The 19,350-nt window shown below is 35.9% G+C and overlaps 1 protein-coding gene across 1 annotated transcript in view; it reads left to right on the top strand.

Moving 5' to 3' along the window:
- The window catches only part of LOC140158829 (rap1 GTPase-GDP dissociation stimulator 1-B-like), a 105,798-nt gene that overhangs the window by 52,809 nt on the left and 33,639 nt on the right, over positions 1-19,350 (top strand). Inside the window, exons 3-5 of the mRNA XM_072182061.1 lie at positions 7,313-7,423; positions 8,883-9,008; positions 17,756-17,881. Of these exons, the coding sequence (XP_072038162.1) occupies positions 7,313-7,423; positions 8,883-9,008; positions 17,756-17,881 (363 nt within the window). The remainder of the gene's footprint in view (positions 1-7,312; positions 7,424-8,882; positions 9,009-17,755; positions 17,882-19,350) is intronic.

The following is a 19,350-nucleotide window of genomic DNA, read 5'->3' on the forward strand; positions in this document are numbered from 1 at the left end:
TGCATGTACAGTGATGTGTTAGAGTAAAACACAAAATCCAGAGAGTAGCAATTTAGGAAGAAGCAACATTATAGTTTTGGTAAACATACCTGACATTTGGTATATTAAAATCAGGCTTGTGAAATGACAATATTAGGACATATTCATGCAAAATAGCTGTATATGTCGAATTTTTTAATATATCTCATTTGGCTAATAATGCGTTGAATTTGATTTGTGCAAAATTTCAACTGTTTAGATTTTGACAATTTACAAGATTCAACTTTGATTTTCACAAATCCTTCTACAATTATAATCTCTGTGACAATACCAGGATAAACAGGAAGTTCCTTCCAGGAAAATTCTGACACTGGGGAGAAATTTGCTATTTGATGGGACATTTTAGCTTCCCAAAAATTTACAAATATTGCTACTTTTGTTAGAAATTTAATCTTCCCGGGAAATAAGCATTCTTTCTAGTCCTGTCTGCGAGAATTGTGAATTGATGTGAAAATTGCAACTCAGAAGTATTTGCAGACAGAGATTTCCCTCCTCCAGCACCCCTCCCCTTGTCAGTTTACCTTTACAATGTAGATGAATGACCACCAGGATCTATTTGCCTGTCAGCTCAATGATCCAAAATGACCTTTACTGTACTTTTACTTGAATGCATTGGAATTAATGGCCAGCCAGTTGAAGTGGACAATTGATCATTCCAACACAGCAAACCTTGATTAATCATTGACCAGTGTCAATAAACCATGAGATGACCAATGGCCCACCAATTGGTTTGGAAAAAAATGCATTTGTTTTCATTAACCTGCAATTAATGAGAGTATAGTTGCTTAGGAGCACTTCAACATGTTGATATGTGTAGATGGAGTGCTCTATTATGCATTCAATGAACTTAGATGCAAGGTTTGAATTGTATTATTGCAACTCATTAGCTTAAGGGATCCAAAATGAGCGTTTATTGCGTTTCGACAGTATTTTTTGTGGGACATGAGAGCACCTCAGACCTATCGAATTGCATTCTGAATACGAAGCATGTCTTTCTGATATCAAATAATTTTCTTCTTTTTAATCACAATATAATACAAATTTTATGACAAATTATAAAATTTGATATTTTTCAAATTTTGATATATAACAGTCCTCGAAGTAAATTATATAAATCTAATGATATATTCTTAAAGTGTATGTAGCAGGGAGGAAAAGCCGACGGTCAATTGAAAATTTTGACCTTTCATATTGAAGATATGGATTTTTTTCCCAAAAAGACCTAATTTTTTTGGTGTTTTGGGAAAAAAATCCATATCTTCAATACAAAAGGTCAAAATTTTCAATTGATCGCCTGCTTTTCATCCCACCTACATACACTTTAAGTATAAATCATCAGATTTATAAATTTTACTTCAAGTACTGTTAAATATCAAAAATATCAATTTTAATGATTTGCCATAAAATGTGTATTAAATTGCTAATTTCAAAAATCAAAATTATTTGATATCAGAATGACATTCTTCGTATTCAGAATGCAATTCGATATGTCTGATGTGCTCTAATGTCCCAAAATAAATACTGTCCAAACGTTCATACCCCAGCCCTTAAGAAAATGCCATTTAAGTAAAATGTTTTCACATTTTCAACAGCTGCAGATTTCCTAATGTTGTTTTTATTCAATTTCACCTTATTTTAGCTTGAACACAGTTAGAAGTAGAGTTTATTGACCATAGGCGGCAGAAGTTGGGGTAATACATCCCCCTAAATTTCCCCTAAATAGCGACGCCATTATTTTTGGCGTAAAACAACTCGGCTTCACCACATTGTTTTACTTAAAATAATTGTGTTGCCCATATTATATGAGATAATAGATGCACTGCAGTGGCTAAAAACAATACCTTTATTCCTAATTGCAAAACATTCTAACGTAATGTTGTGTTGACAAAATATTTTTGAATCATGACTTTCATATAACCCTACATTTAAAAGTTATTTAAACATTTTGACCAAAACCAAAACTTGTTTGTAATGATTTTAAAACATTTTTGTGTGTGCTGAGATGTTTTCAAATAAACAATTAAAACATTATGTGTAAGTTAATTATAACAAGGGCGCACATTGAACGTTTGCTATCCAATTGCAGACGCTCTAGGAATGGATGAACATATCTGCAGTTTTAAGAGGGGCAATGGGTAGCAAATTGTACAAAATTTAATGTAATAAAAACATGTTACAAATTAGTGTACTGTCAGATGGTAGCTATTGAGTACACAGGTGAAAGGTAAGAATTCAAATTTATTCACTAACATCCACTGCTGATTTGTGTAACGAGATTGACGTACCATGCTCCACGATTACAAACTGAGCATATTCATCTGCATTATAAATATGATAATCTATATAGTTTGTGCTTCGAGTGTGGGGGTTGTGTGTGTGGAGGGTGTTTACAAGCACAACATTTAAGTTGAAAAAATGAATCTTTGGGTGATTGATCTGAGATGAAATAGGAATCTTTGAGTGACAAAGTATGAGTGTGACAAATTATATGAGTCTCTGAGTGACAGTCATGCTATTCATGCCATATTTGTCGCATGTGAATTTGGATGGTGTTGGAATTTCACATCACGAAAATCACTGGGCCCTGTAGATGACCATATATGTGTGCACACACACACACCCCGAGTGTGATTAGGTATCAGGAGCGTGTGTAAATAGGTCAAGTGTTAGAGAAAATCAATTTCTAGTCTATTCTTGCATGTGATTAGTGTATTTCAAAGCGCAGATAGCGGCATTTGTTTTCAATACCAACAATCAATCAATGTTAAGTGACCACAGAGCACCTTGCGCTATTTATAGCTCAAATGGTCTCATCTCCAAAAGCATAGGGCTATTCCAGTTGAATTCCATACACCTCCTATGGAAGACATGATCTTAATCTCCCACAAAGGTGGTGCAGTTTTGAAATGGAGTCATCCATTCAGGTAGCCCATTTGAAATTCACACTCCTTCTGTGGAAGATTAAGGCCATTTCTGCCATAGGGAGTATGTGGATTTCAACTGGAATAGCTTCTGCTTCAGTGATCCCGCATTCAACAGTTATAGGGCAAAAACTGACCTCAAGTTGGGGAGTATGAGTTTGTGTACCCAACACTGTCAAGGGTCATTTTATGAATGTACAAACATATTGATGTGAAAGAACTGTGTCATAACAGATGAGTTAGTTTGCGGGCCTAGTGTTAGTACCATATGTCATTAAGTTTGTTAGTGGTCTGTGTGGCTTGGGAATGTGTATCGGGTCATCCAAAAATAGCAGTGTTTTAGTTTACCCAAATCAATTTTTTTATTCTCCATAGCAGAACATTCCTTCCTGTAAAAGCAAATGGAATGAGTCTCGTCCACAGTTGCATCATATTTAAGAACAATAATTTATGGTCAAGATAATGTTTTCAAAAGACTGATAAATGAGTGTCATACTCATGACTCATGAAGATAAGTAAAGAAAGAACCCCGGGAAAGAACCTAGATTGTAATTTATAGTACCAGGAAACATATTATGCAATTTTACTGGTAATGCAAGATTAGAATTTGAGCAAGATTGGTACTATTTTTAAGCGAGAGGAATTTTTAATTTCATAACTTTAATTTTGTACTAATACATGAAAACCAGGGGGGTACGTCACCCCAGAAACCATCCTTGATAGTTCGTTCCCAAAGGTTTTGTATGTAAAATTTGGTCAACTTCAATGTTTTATTATGAGAATCATCAGGTGTGTTATCCATAAATGAAAAAATACGTAGAGGGAACAAACATGTCTGACTGTATCCGGTTCCAGTGTAAAAAGTCAACCAAGTTTCACACACAAAACCAATGGGTAACATCCCCAAAACAGACAATAGCTGTCGAAGAAAAAAATCACAAATCCAATTATGTATAGAGGCGCAAAAATCAAATTGTGTATATGTATTCACCAATATTAATAAAAGACAGAAATTTATAAAAAAAAACTAGTTCACATCTGATGTCGTTGTCTTTTCATTTTATTCACCGCATGTGTTTTGTTAACATAGCCTAATTAGGGAAAGCACCGCCCTAACTACACATTGATAACCAATCACAGGCTGTGAGGAGTTTGATTGGCAGGTGATCAGACCAGAACTAATGTTTCTGTTTCTGTCTTTGATTATGGCATTAATACATTCAATTAGAAATGCGGATATTAAAATATGAATATGCTAACATTTTGCCAATTGATATTTTGTAAATAAACTTGTATATTAATGAATTTAGGTCAAAACCATCAAAATTTTGCCAACCTAATTAGACATAATTTGCATATCTGCATACCAATAAGGCTAATTGTTAGTTAAGTAAAAGGAGATATGGATATACTTGTATACGGTAATAGAGAGAGATGGGAATACAAAGTAAAGCAAGCGATATAGAAATACAAAGAGGATACAGATACTTTCTATACATAGCTCATACCAGGATCATATAAGTGTCTGCCTAAGATACTTGATATCAATAATACAGCTGGAGGCCATGTTATCTTTACCTCAGTGTCAGCCTAATCACTATCTCTATATTCTACCAACCAAATAACATCATCTCTCTGGAGGAATCATGGTAACCTAAGGATGGTGTCATATCATTTAGGGCAAAGCAAAAATAGCAGCACCACACAAAGACTTCACTTAGGAGCAGCATTGTCATCGGGCGACTGATTAAGGTGCTATTGATGATGAGGTCTCAGATTTTGTAATGCAGTTATAGTGTTGAGCTAAGATGTAGTGATGGATTGGGAAGAGATTGAGGAAGAATGGTGAGAGTTTGTCCAAAATGAATAGTGAAGGTTTTAGGGTGTCATGAAGTGCATTTTTTTCTTTCATATAATTGAGAGATAAGCTTGTTTTGTGTATATTATGTTGGGTGCTTCAACCAAAGCCGTGGCTAGTGGAGGGTGCGTGGGATGTGATACACACCCCCATGCCATCCAGGGAAAAGTCCACCTTTTCCTGTAAAAACATTGAATGAAAATCACCTTTATTGGAAGGAAAATTCACAAAATGTCCATTTTGGGAGAAAAAACATTGAAATTATACCTTTTTGAAGGAAAAATTCACAAAAGGTCCCCTTTTAGTGCAAGTCATTTACATAATATCCAACTTTTTCACAAGCAATTAATTACCCATTGTTTTACCAAAGCGATGCATTGCAATCACTAAGCGATCAAGTGTAAAATTATCAGGCAGTGCTCCTTTAATTAAGGTTTCGTAATTCTGCTCCATTCCTGGAAAAAGTTGACTCTCTACTGTAGTCTGGGTATACTAATTTATATGTGGGTGTTTTTCCCTTTCTTGCAATCCATCCCATCTGTAGTTGATGTAGCTTCTGATTTATTGCTTCCCTTTTCTAAATTAGTTTTCTCAGAACTGTAGATCTGGAGACAAATAAAAAAGAAGAACTTATTTGATTTAGAGACACAAAGGTGAATGTATAATGATACATGATTCAAAGAATGCCATATTCATTTGCATTCTAAAGTCAATGTGTATGTATACTATTGGTAAATTTTTAGTGTACACATCCAGTGATACTCACATTTTAGACATTTCATCTTCTGATCGGGAGACTTCATTAATAATGTGTCAATCTAGCAACACTCCCATTTTCATCTCTAGAGTGTTCTGTTCCTTGCAGTAGCTGATTGTAAGAATGATTTAGTAAAATTTGTTCCTTCATTGTGGTTGATAACATATGCCCCCCCCCCCTTTCAGATTCATGTTGCTTCTCTAATCCATCTAGTTTGCTGGCATGAATCTTTGTCTATGACTTTGCCCCCCTCGCAATCAATAACTTGATTGGGAGGGGGCCAAGCAAACTAGATGGATCAGAGAAACAATGTGGATCAGAAAGCACAGGGGGGAGGGAGGGACAATGTTATCTGCTGCAATGAAGGAACATATATTCACTAAATAGTGTATGGTATACAAATACAATCAGCTACTGCAAGGAACAGAACACTCTAGAGATGAGAATGGGAGTATTGCTACTCAGTAAATTGTGGACTTGTAAAAACAAAAATAATATCTAACCATCCTGATGAACTTATTCAAGGAATGTGTGTTATCCACTTATAGACATATTGTTGTTTGATATTGAATGGAACTTATTTCTATTTGAGTGGAATCTGTAATGTTTATGAAATTTGATTTTTTATGAACTAATCATTTTGTCTCATGATAATACAATAAAACAGATGTTAAATATGAATGGTTGTAGGATTGAACTAGAGACCTGTCCCTTTGGCATCTTAGAACTCTCCTCCAACTTGGCTGCTTATTTCAATTGTTATACTGTGCCAGTTGGTTTATTGCATAGGGTCTATATGAAAGATTACACATAGTAGACATAATAGATCAATGAATATGAAAATAAATTGAAATTAATGACACTCTTAATATCTTTCAGCAGATACTTTACCATAATTATCTAACAATTATGGTGATTATGCTTATGATGACAAACAGTGATAATGACAAGGACAATAATAATACAGTGCTGGTATCTGCAATATAGATAGTCATGATGCTGCATATTTACTTTCAAATGAAAGCAGAAATCTATAATGAATTTGTTGTCAGATATTCAGTGAGGTATTAAAACATTGATTAGTCCGAGGGCAATTTTTAACAGATAGATAAGTTTAAATGCCATGTTGTTGTACACATCAACTGGCAAATTTTACTTTTAAACAAAATTCTTAAGAATCGCTATACAACAGATATGGAAGAAAATGGTCAATATTATGCCTGAGCAGTGCTCAAAGGCCTAGGCTGGAGTGCATGTCGCTTTTTTTCCTTAGGGTTTGTGCCAGATTCCCCTTTACAAGGTGCTGTAAAGGGTTTTTGCCACTCGTCCTACCCAACAAGTTTTTTTTTTTACCAACTATATACTGGTACCCATCTATATACACCTGGGTTTATAGAGACAAGTGAGGAAATATGTTAAAGGCTTTTTCTAAGTGTACAAGTGTGCTGAGGCTTGTGGATAAACGTTCTGGCATTGTGCCTGTGCGTAGTGCACTATAAATCACTGCGATTTTTTAAAGTAGTTTTTACAACATTTTTTAACCAGTAACCTCCCGACCATGAGTTGAAGCCCATACCATTGCACAACAGATACGATGGATTACATTATGATACTTACATTAATGACACTGTTTAAAGGAATTAGGGCACTAGCATCTAGAATGCTGTTTGAATACTCTATATTTTTAAATTTAATTGATCTTACTCTAAATATTTGGGTTTTTTTCTCTTGTTACAGATGACCTTAACCAGGCAGTGGTTCGCCTCAAACTGGCAGATGAGAACACAGAGTCAGATGAATTGGAATCATCAGTAGACAGCATCCTGGTAGCACTGCAAAGACAAGATGGTAAGGACAGGTTAGGAATGTGTTCATAGATGGCCATTTGAAACAAATTAATAGTGTGCATTTTCTTGAACTTTTCTAAAATCCTGAAAAAATATTGTATCTAAAAAAGTTTTGGAATTGTGGAGAGTAGCCTATATGTAATAATACTGCATGTCCTTAGATAACTGGCCATAGTTGACATGTTTTTCTTTGATCCAGGCAAGTGGTAAACAAGCTGGCTGGATGGAGTCAATACGTTACACCCACTGATGCCTGTGTAAATGATAAAGGATATGAAACTAATCCCATGATGCATTCTGCTTCATATTGCAGACCGCAAGTGGGAAATGATGGGAACGGCCTATAATTAAAGTGATGGGTTGATGCTATTAACCTCCCATTTGAAGTGCTGCAAATCGTGGTTTGATATAAAAATTGGATCTATTGAGCCGCACATTTATTGGTTGAGCTGTGAGTTTTAAAATATTGGACTTGACTACGTCTCATCCAATATTTTAAAACTCGTAGCTCGACCAATAAATATGGGCTCAATCGATCCTATTTTATATCAAATTTTGAAACGTTGGCTAGATAGGCAAAATTGGGCTATTTTTCTGAAAAAATTGGGGATATTATGAAAAAATTACCCATCCACATACTAAAATTGGCCTAGAAGTAAGGGTCATTGGTATATCGAAGGGCTGAAAATGTATGGTCATTTGTACTGGGCCTAAATCCTAGCCCCAATCCTAAATCTCTAGATGTGCCTTACAATAACGTGAATTCATATGTGTACTGATCATGTTGGGATTGCTTTTTCAACCAATTTGTAGTGTTCTTCTAGACATAACAAACTAGTTCAAGATGTTATACCTCATCACTGGTGTACTTTAAAGTGCTATGGAGGAGGATTCTGTGTACTTTATGTAAAACTGATCTTATCAAGAGATTTGTTTACCAGGAAAATTATGTTTTTGTCCCAAAATAGTGGATAATTTGTAGAGTATTTTCTCATGAATTGTAAATTGCTTATAAAAAAAAATTATTTTATTAAAAATACCATTCAGTTTACTCTATTGCTTGACATATCACTGACAGGGGCAGCCTGCTATTTGTGCCAACTGTCTGAGAATTGAACTCAACTGCCTCATTTTGATTGTTTCTATGTCACAGCCTTAGTGGTGTAGCCAATGGGGGAAGCTCCCCCATGAGAAGTCTTGCCCCCCCCCCCTGCCTCTCCCATGTGGGATGCTGGCTGTCCTGATATTTTAGAGGTATCTAGGCCTTTTTGTACATTTTTAACCATTTTTGTAAGAGTTTTCCCCATTAAAAGTTCCTTTGTCCCTCTCCCCTCTAAAAAAGTCATAGCTTTGCCACTGTGTGGTCTGGATAACAGCCCAGGTGAGGATTGTTTCATTGCCACAGAAGCCAGTCCACCTATCATGACCTATGTTTACAGACCTCGTTTTCTTGTTTGCAGAATCCATGTGTCAAAAGCTTCTAGATGGTGGAATCCTTAATACTGCTTCATGGAGTCTGAAAGGTAACTGCAATCCATCATGCAAGACCAAGATAGCCAGAATGGTGGCAGAAATGGCAAAGAATGGTAAGGATGTTTACCCCAGGAGAAGGGAAGGTGTGGAAAGAGAAGGGGGCACTTGCATATAATGGGCTATAAAGGATGTGACCAGCCTTTTTTCAGATTTCTCGGCCAATTGTAAGACCCCTGTTTTAGCTTGCTTCAGTTCCTCTGAAAAAAAAAACCCTGACAGTTTCATGCTCCATTCATTTTGATTTCTAAAAGCAAAATATCAGCTGCCTGTGCCTTAATACGCAACCAGTTTACAAGCTAAATTTTACTTCCAATACCCTAATATGTTAACGACAGAAGCAGTTCCCAAGGCCTTACTTTTGAATACCTGAGCATCACAATGTACTCAAGCAGGTAAAATTAAATATAAGTTTCCAATACTCAAAATATTTAAGGCAAAAATCAGTTCCCAAGACTCTATTTTTTTAATACATTAGCGTCACATACCTACTAAAGTGGTGTAAAAACTGAATATATAAGTTCCAATACATAATTTTTTTGGAGAAAATCCTGTCCCAAGACCCTACTTGTGAAAACCTGAGTGTCGCATGCCTACTAAATTATCAAAGTTAAGTGGCCCCTTCGGTTTTTAACACATCTAAATGTAGAGCAAATTTAAGGAGGGCATGGGGGTAGATTACTTTGGATGCACATATTATTTCAATAAAATAGTCATGCTATTAAAAATATTATTAATGCTGTTAACTTCAACATTGCATAAAATGCATCTCCTTATAAAACATTACCCAATTGCACACAATAGTGATTATTAAAGTTGGGCTGGGTATTTTTAGATGTGAAGTAATAATCAGATTTGGTATTGGATCAGACAGATATTGAGCACTATCAGCAGAATATTGGATTAGCAGGAACATGGCTTTCATTTCCAATAATGTTCATCCATGTTTGACTTGGGGCAAAGATTACACCATACCAGTACATTGTGCACATTTGTGTACTGTTTTATGATTTCATTTGACATATTTTTCATGGTCAGGATGAATATCAATTAAAGTTAATTCATTTAAGTTGCAGTCAAATGTAAAATTGAATCAACACAATTTTATGATTTTAAATAAACATATTCAATTTGGTTATTTAAGTATTTGTCATTTTAGGCCAAGGAAAATATAGGATTGGATCAGCTATTTGGTGATATTAAAAAATCCAATATTGGTTATCATCAAATTCAGACCATATCATTTTGATTCATATGTAGATTAGCCATAGTCTGTGGCCCATGCAATCTTGAACGAGCATGCAACGCAAAGTCAGTCCAAAAAGCTGGATGGAGCACAGATTGTGCCATCTCAATACAAACTCAATATTAAAGCGTCCTATAGAGTAATATAAGGTTTGTTTTTAGTAATTTACTGTTGTGTCATAGAAGATAGTCATTCTGGTATCACACATGCTTGACAAAACACACCCATACCCCATCTGACCCCATTCTGGACACTGATTGCCACCTGTCCCCAAAATGCCCCTCCATCCCCTTTGAAAATTTGAAATTGATACTACTAAACCCAGCTTCATATACATGTATTGGTGAGCATCTATTCGCTGTCATAGTGCACATTACAATATGACCATTGCCAGGTCAACTGGATCACGCTTTCTTTGTTACGAACCACTGATCGAAATGATCACAACACAAAGCCTATGGCATATCAAAATTCAGAACAAGTGTATGAGCCCAGGCTTGGAGCAGTAACCAATGGTTACTAACATGCACTATGACAGCGAATAAGTCACAGGTTCAAATCTGAAATATCCCCTTTGCAACTGGCTGCCATTTAATATAGAGTGCAAAGAAAAGTTTTATTCTGTTTTTGTTGATTGAAAATTAGTGTAGACCAAAGTTGTTTTGTATTCTTAACCCAATGGATTTACTTGTATCTATGCAGGCAGGCATGACATACAGATGTCCATTTGCCGCGGTAATCAATGAGCTACTCATCTGATTAAATTACTCAATCATGAGATCGTTTCCGTTTAATCAACTTTGTGCTAGATGCTAAAAATAGGTCAAATATTTCAATACAGACTTCATATGGTTAAAGTATGGTGAGAAAATCAAAATAAGATCATGTATACATTACAATAAAGCTGACAAATTGATCTATATTTTTTGCTATCTTGTAAGCTGAACAGGATATTTTTGTTTACGTTTCTTTTCCTTTTATTGATATTGAGACAAAATCTTGTTACTTGTGACTATAATTACCTTCTACAATGTGCAAAATGATGCCTGCAGTGATCAAAAGCATCTAGAGTAAACCAAGCATTCTTCATGAGACACCCTGTCCATGTTAGTACTAACCCTACCCCACCCCACTCCTGGTAACAATATCAATTTCTATTGATTTCTTAGGGTGACCCCATGTATCAATAATTTGTATTGCAGGAACAAGTATGACACTGTCAAGTTCGTATCAGGATCTGCTCTTGTTTCTTAAAAATAAAGCAATTTTCAGTGTTTGAATGTAGAAAGAAAGCCCCTTGTGCATGTACAAAGTGCCATATTGCACCGCCATTAAACCAATGATCACAATTTTCTTTTGACTTTCCTTAGGATTGAAGAATACAGATTCTGGAGATTATTAGGCTAAGCTAACTAAAAGATGGTGTTTGATAGATATCTGGAGTTCCTACTTTTTTTCTTCTTTAGAGTATAATTTGCTAGGTCATCTGCCCTAGCTTAGTTTGAACCAAATAACATATACAAACTACAATGCATCAGAGTTTCATCATGAATTTCATGAGATTCAACAATTTTGCTGACCAATACTTACCTAACAGCTCATGAATAATAGTTCACTTGAGACTTAGTGCCCTAGTTCTGATGCTACTACAATCTTGGGAAAATAAGCAAGCAGATTTGACCAGTCTAGGCAGAGTTTACACTTCTCATGGATTTTTTTTCAGATCTCGGGATTATTTGCTATGTATTAAATAAGAGCAAAAAATAAGCAAAAATTTGTCACCTGCTTTTCACTCTTTGTACCAAGTTGCATCTTGCTACAAACATTGGGTTCTACATGGAAATATGTTCTCAAAAGGGCACTTTTTTGCATTTTTCTTGTACGTATAAAGGCAATGCATCAGAATGTTTTCACATGGTATACGCTGCATTAAAGATGTATATGAAAGGTGTACAAACAAACACACACACACTTTGCTTGCAAATAGAACCTCATTTTGAGATAACCGTTCAAAGGGTCAACTACTTCACTTTTTTATTACTGTAGTTAAAGGAGGACTCAATTTCTTTTTAAGAAAATGGAGAATTTTTTTAATGGCATATTCATTCATTTCTGTATAGATGTTTGGTTCAATCCTCTATTATTTCATTGAAGCAGGTCATCTTCACTGCTGGCCACTGCCAACAAAAAGCCACATGCACTGCTCCCTATGCTACTGCCACCGACCACCACTACTGCACAAAGGGTGCTATGCAAAAATAACATTATCAAAATACTGATTTTAATTCGTGTTTTTATAGTAAAAAAGAATAATCATTTGAAATGAACAGAAGCAATAAAGTCACTAATGAGTGCAATGGGTGTTGTTGGCCAAAAGTAATTTTCATTTTTGCAACTATTGATTATGCCAAAAATACCATCAAATCAAGCTTTAAATCTGATCACTTTATTGCCACTATAAGCAATAAAACATAATAATTCCTTATCTCTCCAGATCAAGTTTACTGACATCCGTTTTATTTAGCTTTATCACATCACATAAGCTCATAATCAATCACCTAGCCTCTGACAAATGATATCAGACATGTTATCACTGACATTACTGTTTATATCACATGATCAAGGAAAAAGAGCTGTATGTCATAGAAATCAATTTTAAAGATGCATCCAAAATCCAACATGCAACTTTGGTTTTATTTTATTTTATGGATTCTATAAATCTTCCTATCTCAGAAACTGGATCAAAATTTTTATGATATTTTGTTATTATTTGCAATGCATTTATTTATATGATGATTGAAAAGTCAAAATTGAATACTCCTGATTTCCAACTAAATATTGCTCAATCGCATCATGCATCCTGTACATCACAATATATCCTGCATACATAATAGGTGACAAAATCATTTCCACTGACTAGCCACTAACAGATGATGTATACATTTAGAGGAAAGAGATAGGGATAAGGTGTTATTTGAGTTTACAACGCTAATCATCGTGATCATTTGGCCATTGCATATACCTTATTCCTTGCTCACTATATACTTTCCAAAATATACAGCACTAATCCACTACGAGATACAGTACCGTAAAAATATTTCAGAATCTTTTACTACATGTTTGAAATGTCTTGTTCAATTAAATTCTTGTCAAAAGATATACAACAATGAACCATGCTTGCTTATTTGATCAAATATAATAAAAAAACAGGAGGCTGTGAACAACCCTACAACAATTGAATTTGATAACTTTAACTAATAATTTGTGATTCATTTTATTTTAGTTACCCACTTTTGGTTATTTTATTATTAGAATTTATTAAAAGACAAAGTATATTTATATTGAAAATAAGCCATTCAACATTATTATTATTATTATTTTATTAGACTGACTTGGTAAAAATAAATCAAATTTGACCTGTGGTGCCAATCAGCGCAATGTACGCACACACAATTCATCTGCTCATACAATCGTTTTTAATGGGGTTGTTCAAAGAAACTATACTATATGCGGATTTATTGTACTTCTCGTAAGGCTGATATAAATAATAATATATATTATTCCCTTCCTTAGCCACAAAATGCATACCAGATGTGTACTCTGCATTGTATCTGCACAATATTGCAGCTGTAATAAAAATTGATAAAGGATTTTGTACTACCTCCATGATGAAAAATCTCTTTGTGCATTAACTGTAACTCATTCAGGGCCCTGTGTGTTGCCCACCCCTGCCCTACTGAAGGGGTGATACCCATCCTGTGGTGTTTTGCGGTAGTTAGTAGGGTTAGGGTGAATTAAAATCATAGGTTGAGCAACATTATGAGGCTCCTTCCCCAGGCCTGGACACAGGGTAAAAAAAGAGGGCGATTGAGCATGCAAACATGTTTTCTACAATATGGCTCAGCATGGTTGATGTTTCCAGTACCATTATACAAGCAACAGTGTAATAGCCATATAGGCTAAACCTTAACATTTAGCTTATGCATTTAGCTTTTTGGCCAAACTTCTGTTAGATATGGGGTTGGTTAACCCTAACACTCTCGGGTTGGCCGGAGGTGCCCTGTGTGTTTCCCGCCCCGTCCCTCAGAAGGGGAGGCACTCAGCCTGTGGTATGAGTTGTAATCATTCAACTTACCGTATTCCCTCGAATAAACGCCCCTGGGGACGTTGCATTTTCCAGACGGGGGGGGGGGTTATTAGAGGTCATTTTTAGCACGACAAGTCCCATTCAAATCATTAGGTAGCTTAAAAGTCACGCTAAAATGACGAACTATGAACTAGAAACATTGACATTTGGTTCACTTCCGGGTTTCCGATGCAGATTTTCGCCAATTATTGCTGCTATTATCGACCATGTGAGCAACATGGTAAGCTTACTACACAAGATAGCATGGAAATATCTGCATTTTTGAAACATCTTGGGTGAAAATAGTGATGGGGGCATTTATTTGAGGGGGGGCAACTATTTGAGGAAATACGGTATTTCATCAATACCAGAATCAGCAGTAGATAGCTACTTAATCAATAATATTTAAAGCAACATTTAATCAATATCAATATAGATACAGCTATAATACAATATTAGCATCTTGGTTGAAAAAAGTGGTGGGGGCGTTTATTTGAGGGGGGCGACTATTCAAGGAAATACGGTACATGCTTCTGATTGGGTCTTCAATAGCAAGTCAGGTGATGAACCATGTGACCATGAAACAATGCATATATAGCGATATCATGTGGGTATATTTCAATCTTCACTGTATTCATTGTATGATGCTGTTAAGTGAAAATACCATTCCATCATCGTTCAATAAAGTGATAATCAGACATACAATGAGCTGAAGCAGTTAAATAAAAGACCTTGACTGAGGAGACAATAAAGCTCATAATGTGTATAAGAAAGAATACAATAGGTTGTGGTCATTGACTTCTAGGTGCTTAATGGAGTCTTGTGTTTTCCTTTTAGGCATGTTCAGACCTGAATCCTTACTCAAGTTAAATTTTACACAACCTGTGATATAAAATACCAAAGATATTATCGCTAACTTGAGTGATTGTCCATACGTGACTTACCACAACCTTAATCAGAACCAGCAACAAGCGATTTTACCACAACTCTATTGCACTTAGGGATGACTCGTTTGGTTTCAGACACTTTTTAAAATAGAATCGCACTATTTCTTGCTTTTGCATTGCATCTCGATTTCTACTGCAATGTTTAAATTTTCGGTACGATATTTGGATACTAAGCTTGTAATTATTTTTTTATTTTTAAATGTTAAATTGGCTGTTACTCACATTTCTCAGGGCACATTTGTCCAAAGCTAGAAAAAGCATAAAATAGAGAGAAATGTGATGTTTACCTCGACTGGTTATTAACACAGGGAGCTATCTCTACCTGACTGGTCAAGTTTAGCAATTTACCTACTTTTTTGCAGTAGCACTCGAAGACCACTTGAGGATCACTGGAGAAATCACAAAATTCCTTTAATTTCTTGGGGATAAATTTTGGGACAAACCCCAATAGCAGGCATGAGAATTTTTAGGTTTGAGCCTGAATTCAGGCTTTTTTCTGGTCCAAATTTCCGCACTTTCTTTTAATTTCGGGCCTTTTTAGCCTAATTTCACACACTTTTTCAGGCTTTTTCAACTTTTTCAGGTTTTTTCATGGATGATCATTCTCATGCCTGCAATAGTGATTGGATTCCTCTAGATGGTTCACACAGTGGATATCCCCCAAGTGTTTTCTCAAGACCCATGTTGCTTTAGCTAAACATTCTCCATGTGGACATGCCTATTGTGTGCTACAAGAAGCAAATTACTTCTTGTTGCTATTTTTATAATTATTAATTTGATTATCGTGATGTTTATAGATTGACTTCCAAATAAGAATTGTGTGATTCTGTATGGTATAAGGAAGGGGAATTTTTGCGGCTATGTTTGTTACATATTCATTAACTGGAAACAAGTGACGTAAATCATTTATGTATAAATTGGTATTAATATGTTGTCAAGGTCACTGAATCGGTAAAGTACTCGACTCAAGTACTTTGCTCTGTGGCAATGCTTAATCAAGCCCCAAAGTCATGTCTGTGTAGTTTAGCGGACAATCGTTATTTGAAATTTTTGGAAAAAGAGATGTAGATATTCAAGTCTATCTATACGAAAAGTTTGTGCTGTGATGGTTATTCTAGATATAGGCGGATTAGGGTATTGTGCTGTATGGACTGTGGATGACCAGCATTTGTTTAAAGTACACTGCTCAAGATCTTATGTTGTGGGTTTTGTATAGTGCACTATTTAGAGATTATAACTGCGATCGGTTATTTGGAGGGCATTGTGAAAATCTAAACATTTTGCCTTTGGAACCGAGGAATATCCCGAGGCCTCGAGGGATATTCCGAGGTCCAAAGCAAAATGTTTCGATTTTTCACAATGCCCGACAAATTACCGATGCAAAGTTATTAACCTCATTCATAACCGTTACTTTGATCTTTTAACTTTACAAAATAACACAAAATGTTCCTCAAAAGTTTGTAAAATAAACAATTTTTTACATCTTCCCTTTCCCAAAATCGATCAGGCTAAAACAAGACGACCAATAACAAAAGTGCTTATCAGAATCTGTGCAAATATGGTAGCGTGCAATCCAAATACGGCAGCCAGCGTGCGCGCAGTTTGTTGGACGCAAAATATGGTGCACGCGGAGGTCAATTGTGTGCGACATTGGAACAATTACGCATTTTGCGGTCAATTGTGAGATATTAATGACCTCGATTTGCGCTCGTGTTTTCACAAATAATAAAATATGATTGGATCGCACGCATCGTGTTTATTAATGAGGTTATGAATAATTATTGCTGCTGATGGGGTTTGTTGGATATTGTTGGCTTTTTGGAGGGCAGCCTGGGCAGGTGTTGCTATTTTAAGCTTGAAAGTTCTTTTTTCCAAAAAGAAAAAGAAAGAAAAATGACAACAGATATTGAATGAACAAATATCTTCATGAACACAAATTTTGTTCTTGTTTTACTCATATAAAAATAAAAACATTATACATTGTGCTGTAAATTTTCACGTGTCAGCAAAAGAAAATTGCCTGGACATATATAAGTATAATCGTGTCGTCTGACGATTGCCTTTTAGGCATGAAACTCAGAGTAACGACTACCTATTCTGGAAGGTCTGTTCTTTGAATTTTTATACGCTCTCTCTTTTGGGATTGAGCACTTTATTCAAAAGATAGTCTAACTTGAGTAAAATGTTGTCAATCCCAAAATATAGCGTATAAAAATTCAAAGAACAGACCTTCCAGAATAGGTAGTCGTTACTCTGAGTTTCATGCCTAAAAGGCAATCGTCAGACGACACGATGAAATGCTTTGGGTGGACTATATATATATATGATTATATATTTATTTTTACCAAAGTTTTGGTGCAAAAACATGTGACATTGTGTCCAAATCAAGCATTTTTATATTATGATGTGGTAAATTATTGCTTTTCTGTACAGTTAAAACACCAATTTTCTAATGTTTTGTATTCTTTTCTTTTTTTCTGTTAGAGTTTGTGAGGAAACCATGTATTGATGCAAAGCTGATACCTACCCTGTGTGATTTGTTAGGCCATGATGATGCTGATGTAGCCATACAGACATGTAGAGCTCTAGGCAACATATGCTGTGATTATGGTAAGTCTGCTAGTAAATCCAGGACTGTATGGGCACAATGGGGCAGTCTGTTAGGCCATGATGCTGTGATTATGGTAAGTCTATAGTACACCCAGGACTACATAGGCAGTCTGTTAGGTCATGATGCCGATGTAGCCATAGGGACATGTAGAGCTCTAGGCAACATATGCTGTGATTATGGTACATCTATAGTACATCAAGGACTACGTAGCAGTCTGTTAGGCCATGATGCCGATGTAGCCATATACAGACATGTAGAGCTCTAGGCAACATATGCTGTGATTATGGTTAGTCTATTAGTAAATCCAGGACTGTATGGGCACATTGGGCAGTCTGTTAGGCCATGATGCTGGTGTAGCCATATACAGACATGTAGAGCTCTAGGCAATATTTGCTGTGATTATGGTAAGTCTATAGTACACCCAGGACTACATAGGCAGTCTGTTAGGTCATGATGCCGATGTAGCCATACGGACATGTCGAGCTCTAGGCAACATTTGCTGTGATTATGGTACATCTATAGTACATCCAGGACTACATAGCAGTCTGCTAGGCCATGATGCCGATGTAGCCATACAGACATGTAGAGCTCTAGGCAACATATGCTGTGATTATGGTAAGTCTATTAGTAAATCCAGGACTGTATGGGCACATTGGGCAGTCTGTTAGGTCATGATGCCGATGTAGCCATATACAGACATGTAGAGCTCTAGGAAACATTTGCTGTGATTATGGTAAGTCTATAGTACACCCAGGACTACATAGGCAGTCTGTTAGGCCATGATGCTGATGTAGCCATATACAGACATGTAGAGCTCTAGGCATCATTTGCTGTGATTATGGTAAGTCTATAGTACACCCAGGACTACATAGGCAGTCTGTTAGGTCATGATGCCGATGTAGCCATACGGACATGTCGAGCTCTAGGCAACATTTGCTGTGATTATGGTACATCTATAGTACATCCAGGACTACATAGCAGTCTGCTAGGCCATGATGCCGATGTAGCCATACAGACATGTAGAGCTCTAGGCAATATTTGCTATAATTATGGTACATCTATAGTACATCCAGGACTACATAGGCAGTCTGTTAGGCCATGATGCTGATGTAGCCATATACAGACATGTAGAGCTCTAGGCATCATTTGCTGTGATTATGGTAAGTCTATAGTACACCCAGGACTACATAGGCAGTCTGTTAGGCCATGATGCTGATGTAGCCATATACAGACATGTAGAGCTCTAGGCAATATTTGCTATAATTATGGTACATCTATAGTACATCCAGGACTACATAAGCAGTCTGTTAGGCCATTATACTGATATAATCATACAGACATGTAGAGCTCTGTAATTATGGTAAGTCTACAAAATTGTTAAATTACGCATTGTAAATTGTACATTTTGCTCAAACTATACAATCAAAATTGCATTGTTTACCTTCAAGATAGAAATATTTATAGTGTC

Source organism: Amphiura filiformis, chromosome 8 (genome assembly GCF_039555335.1).
Source record: "Amphiura filiformis chromosome 8, Afil_fr2py, whole genome shotgun sequence".
NCBI lineage: Eukaryota > Metazoa > Echinodermata > Ophiuroidea > Amphilepidida > Amphiuridae > Amphiura > Amphiura filiformis.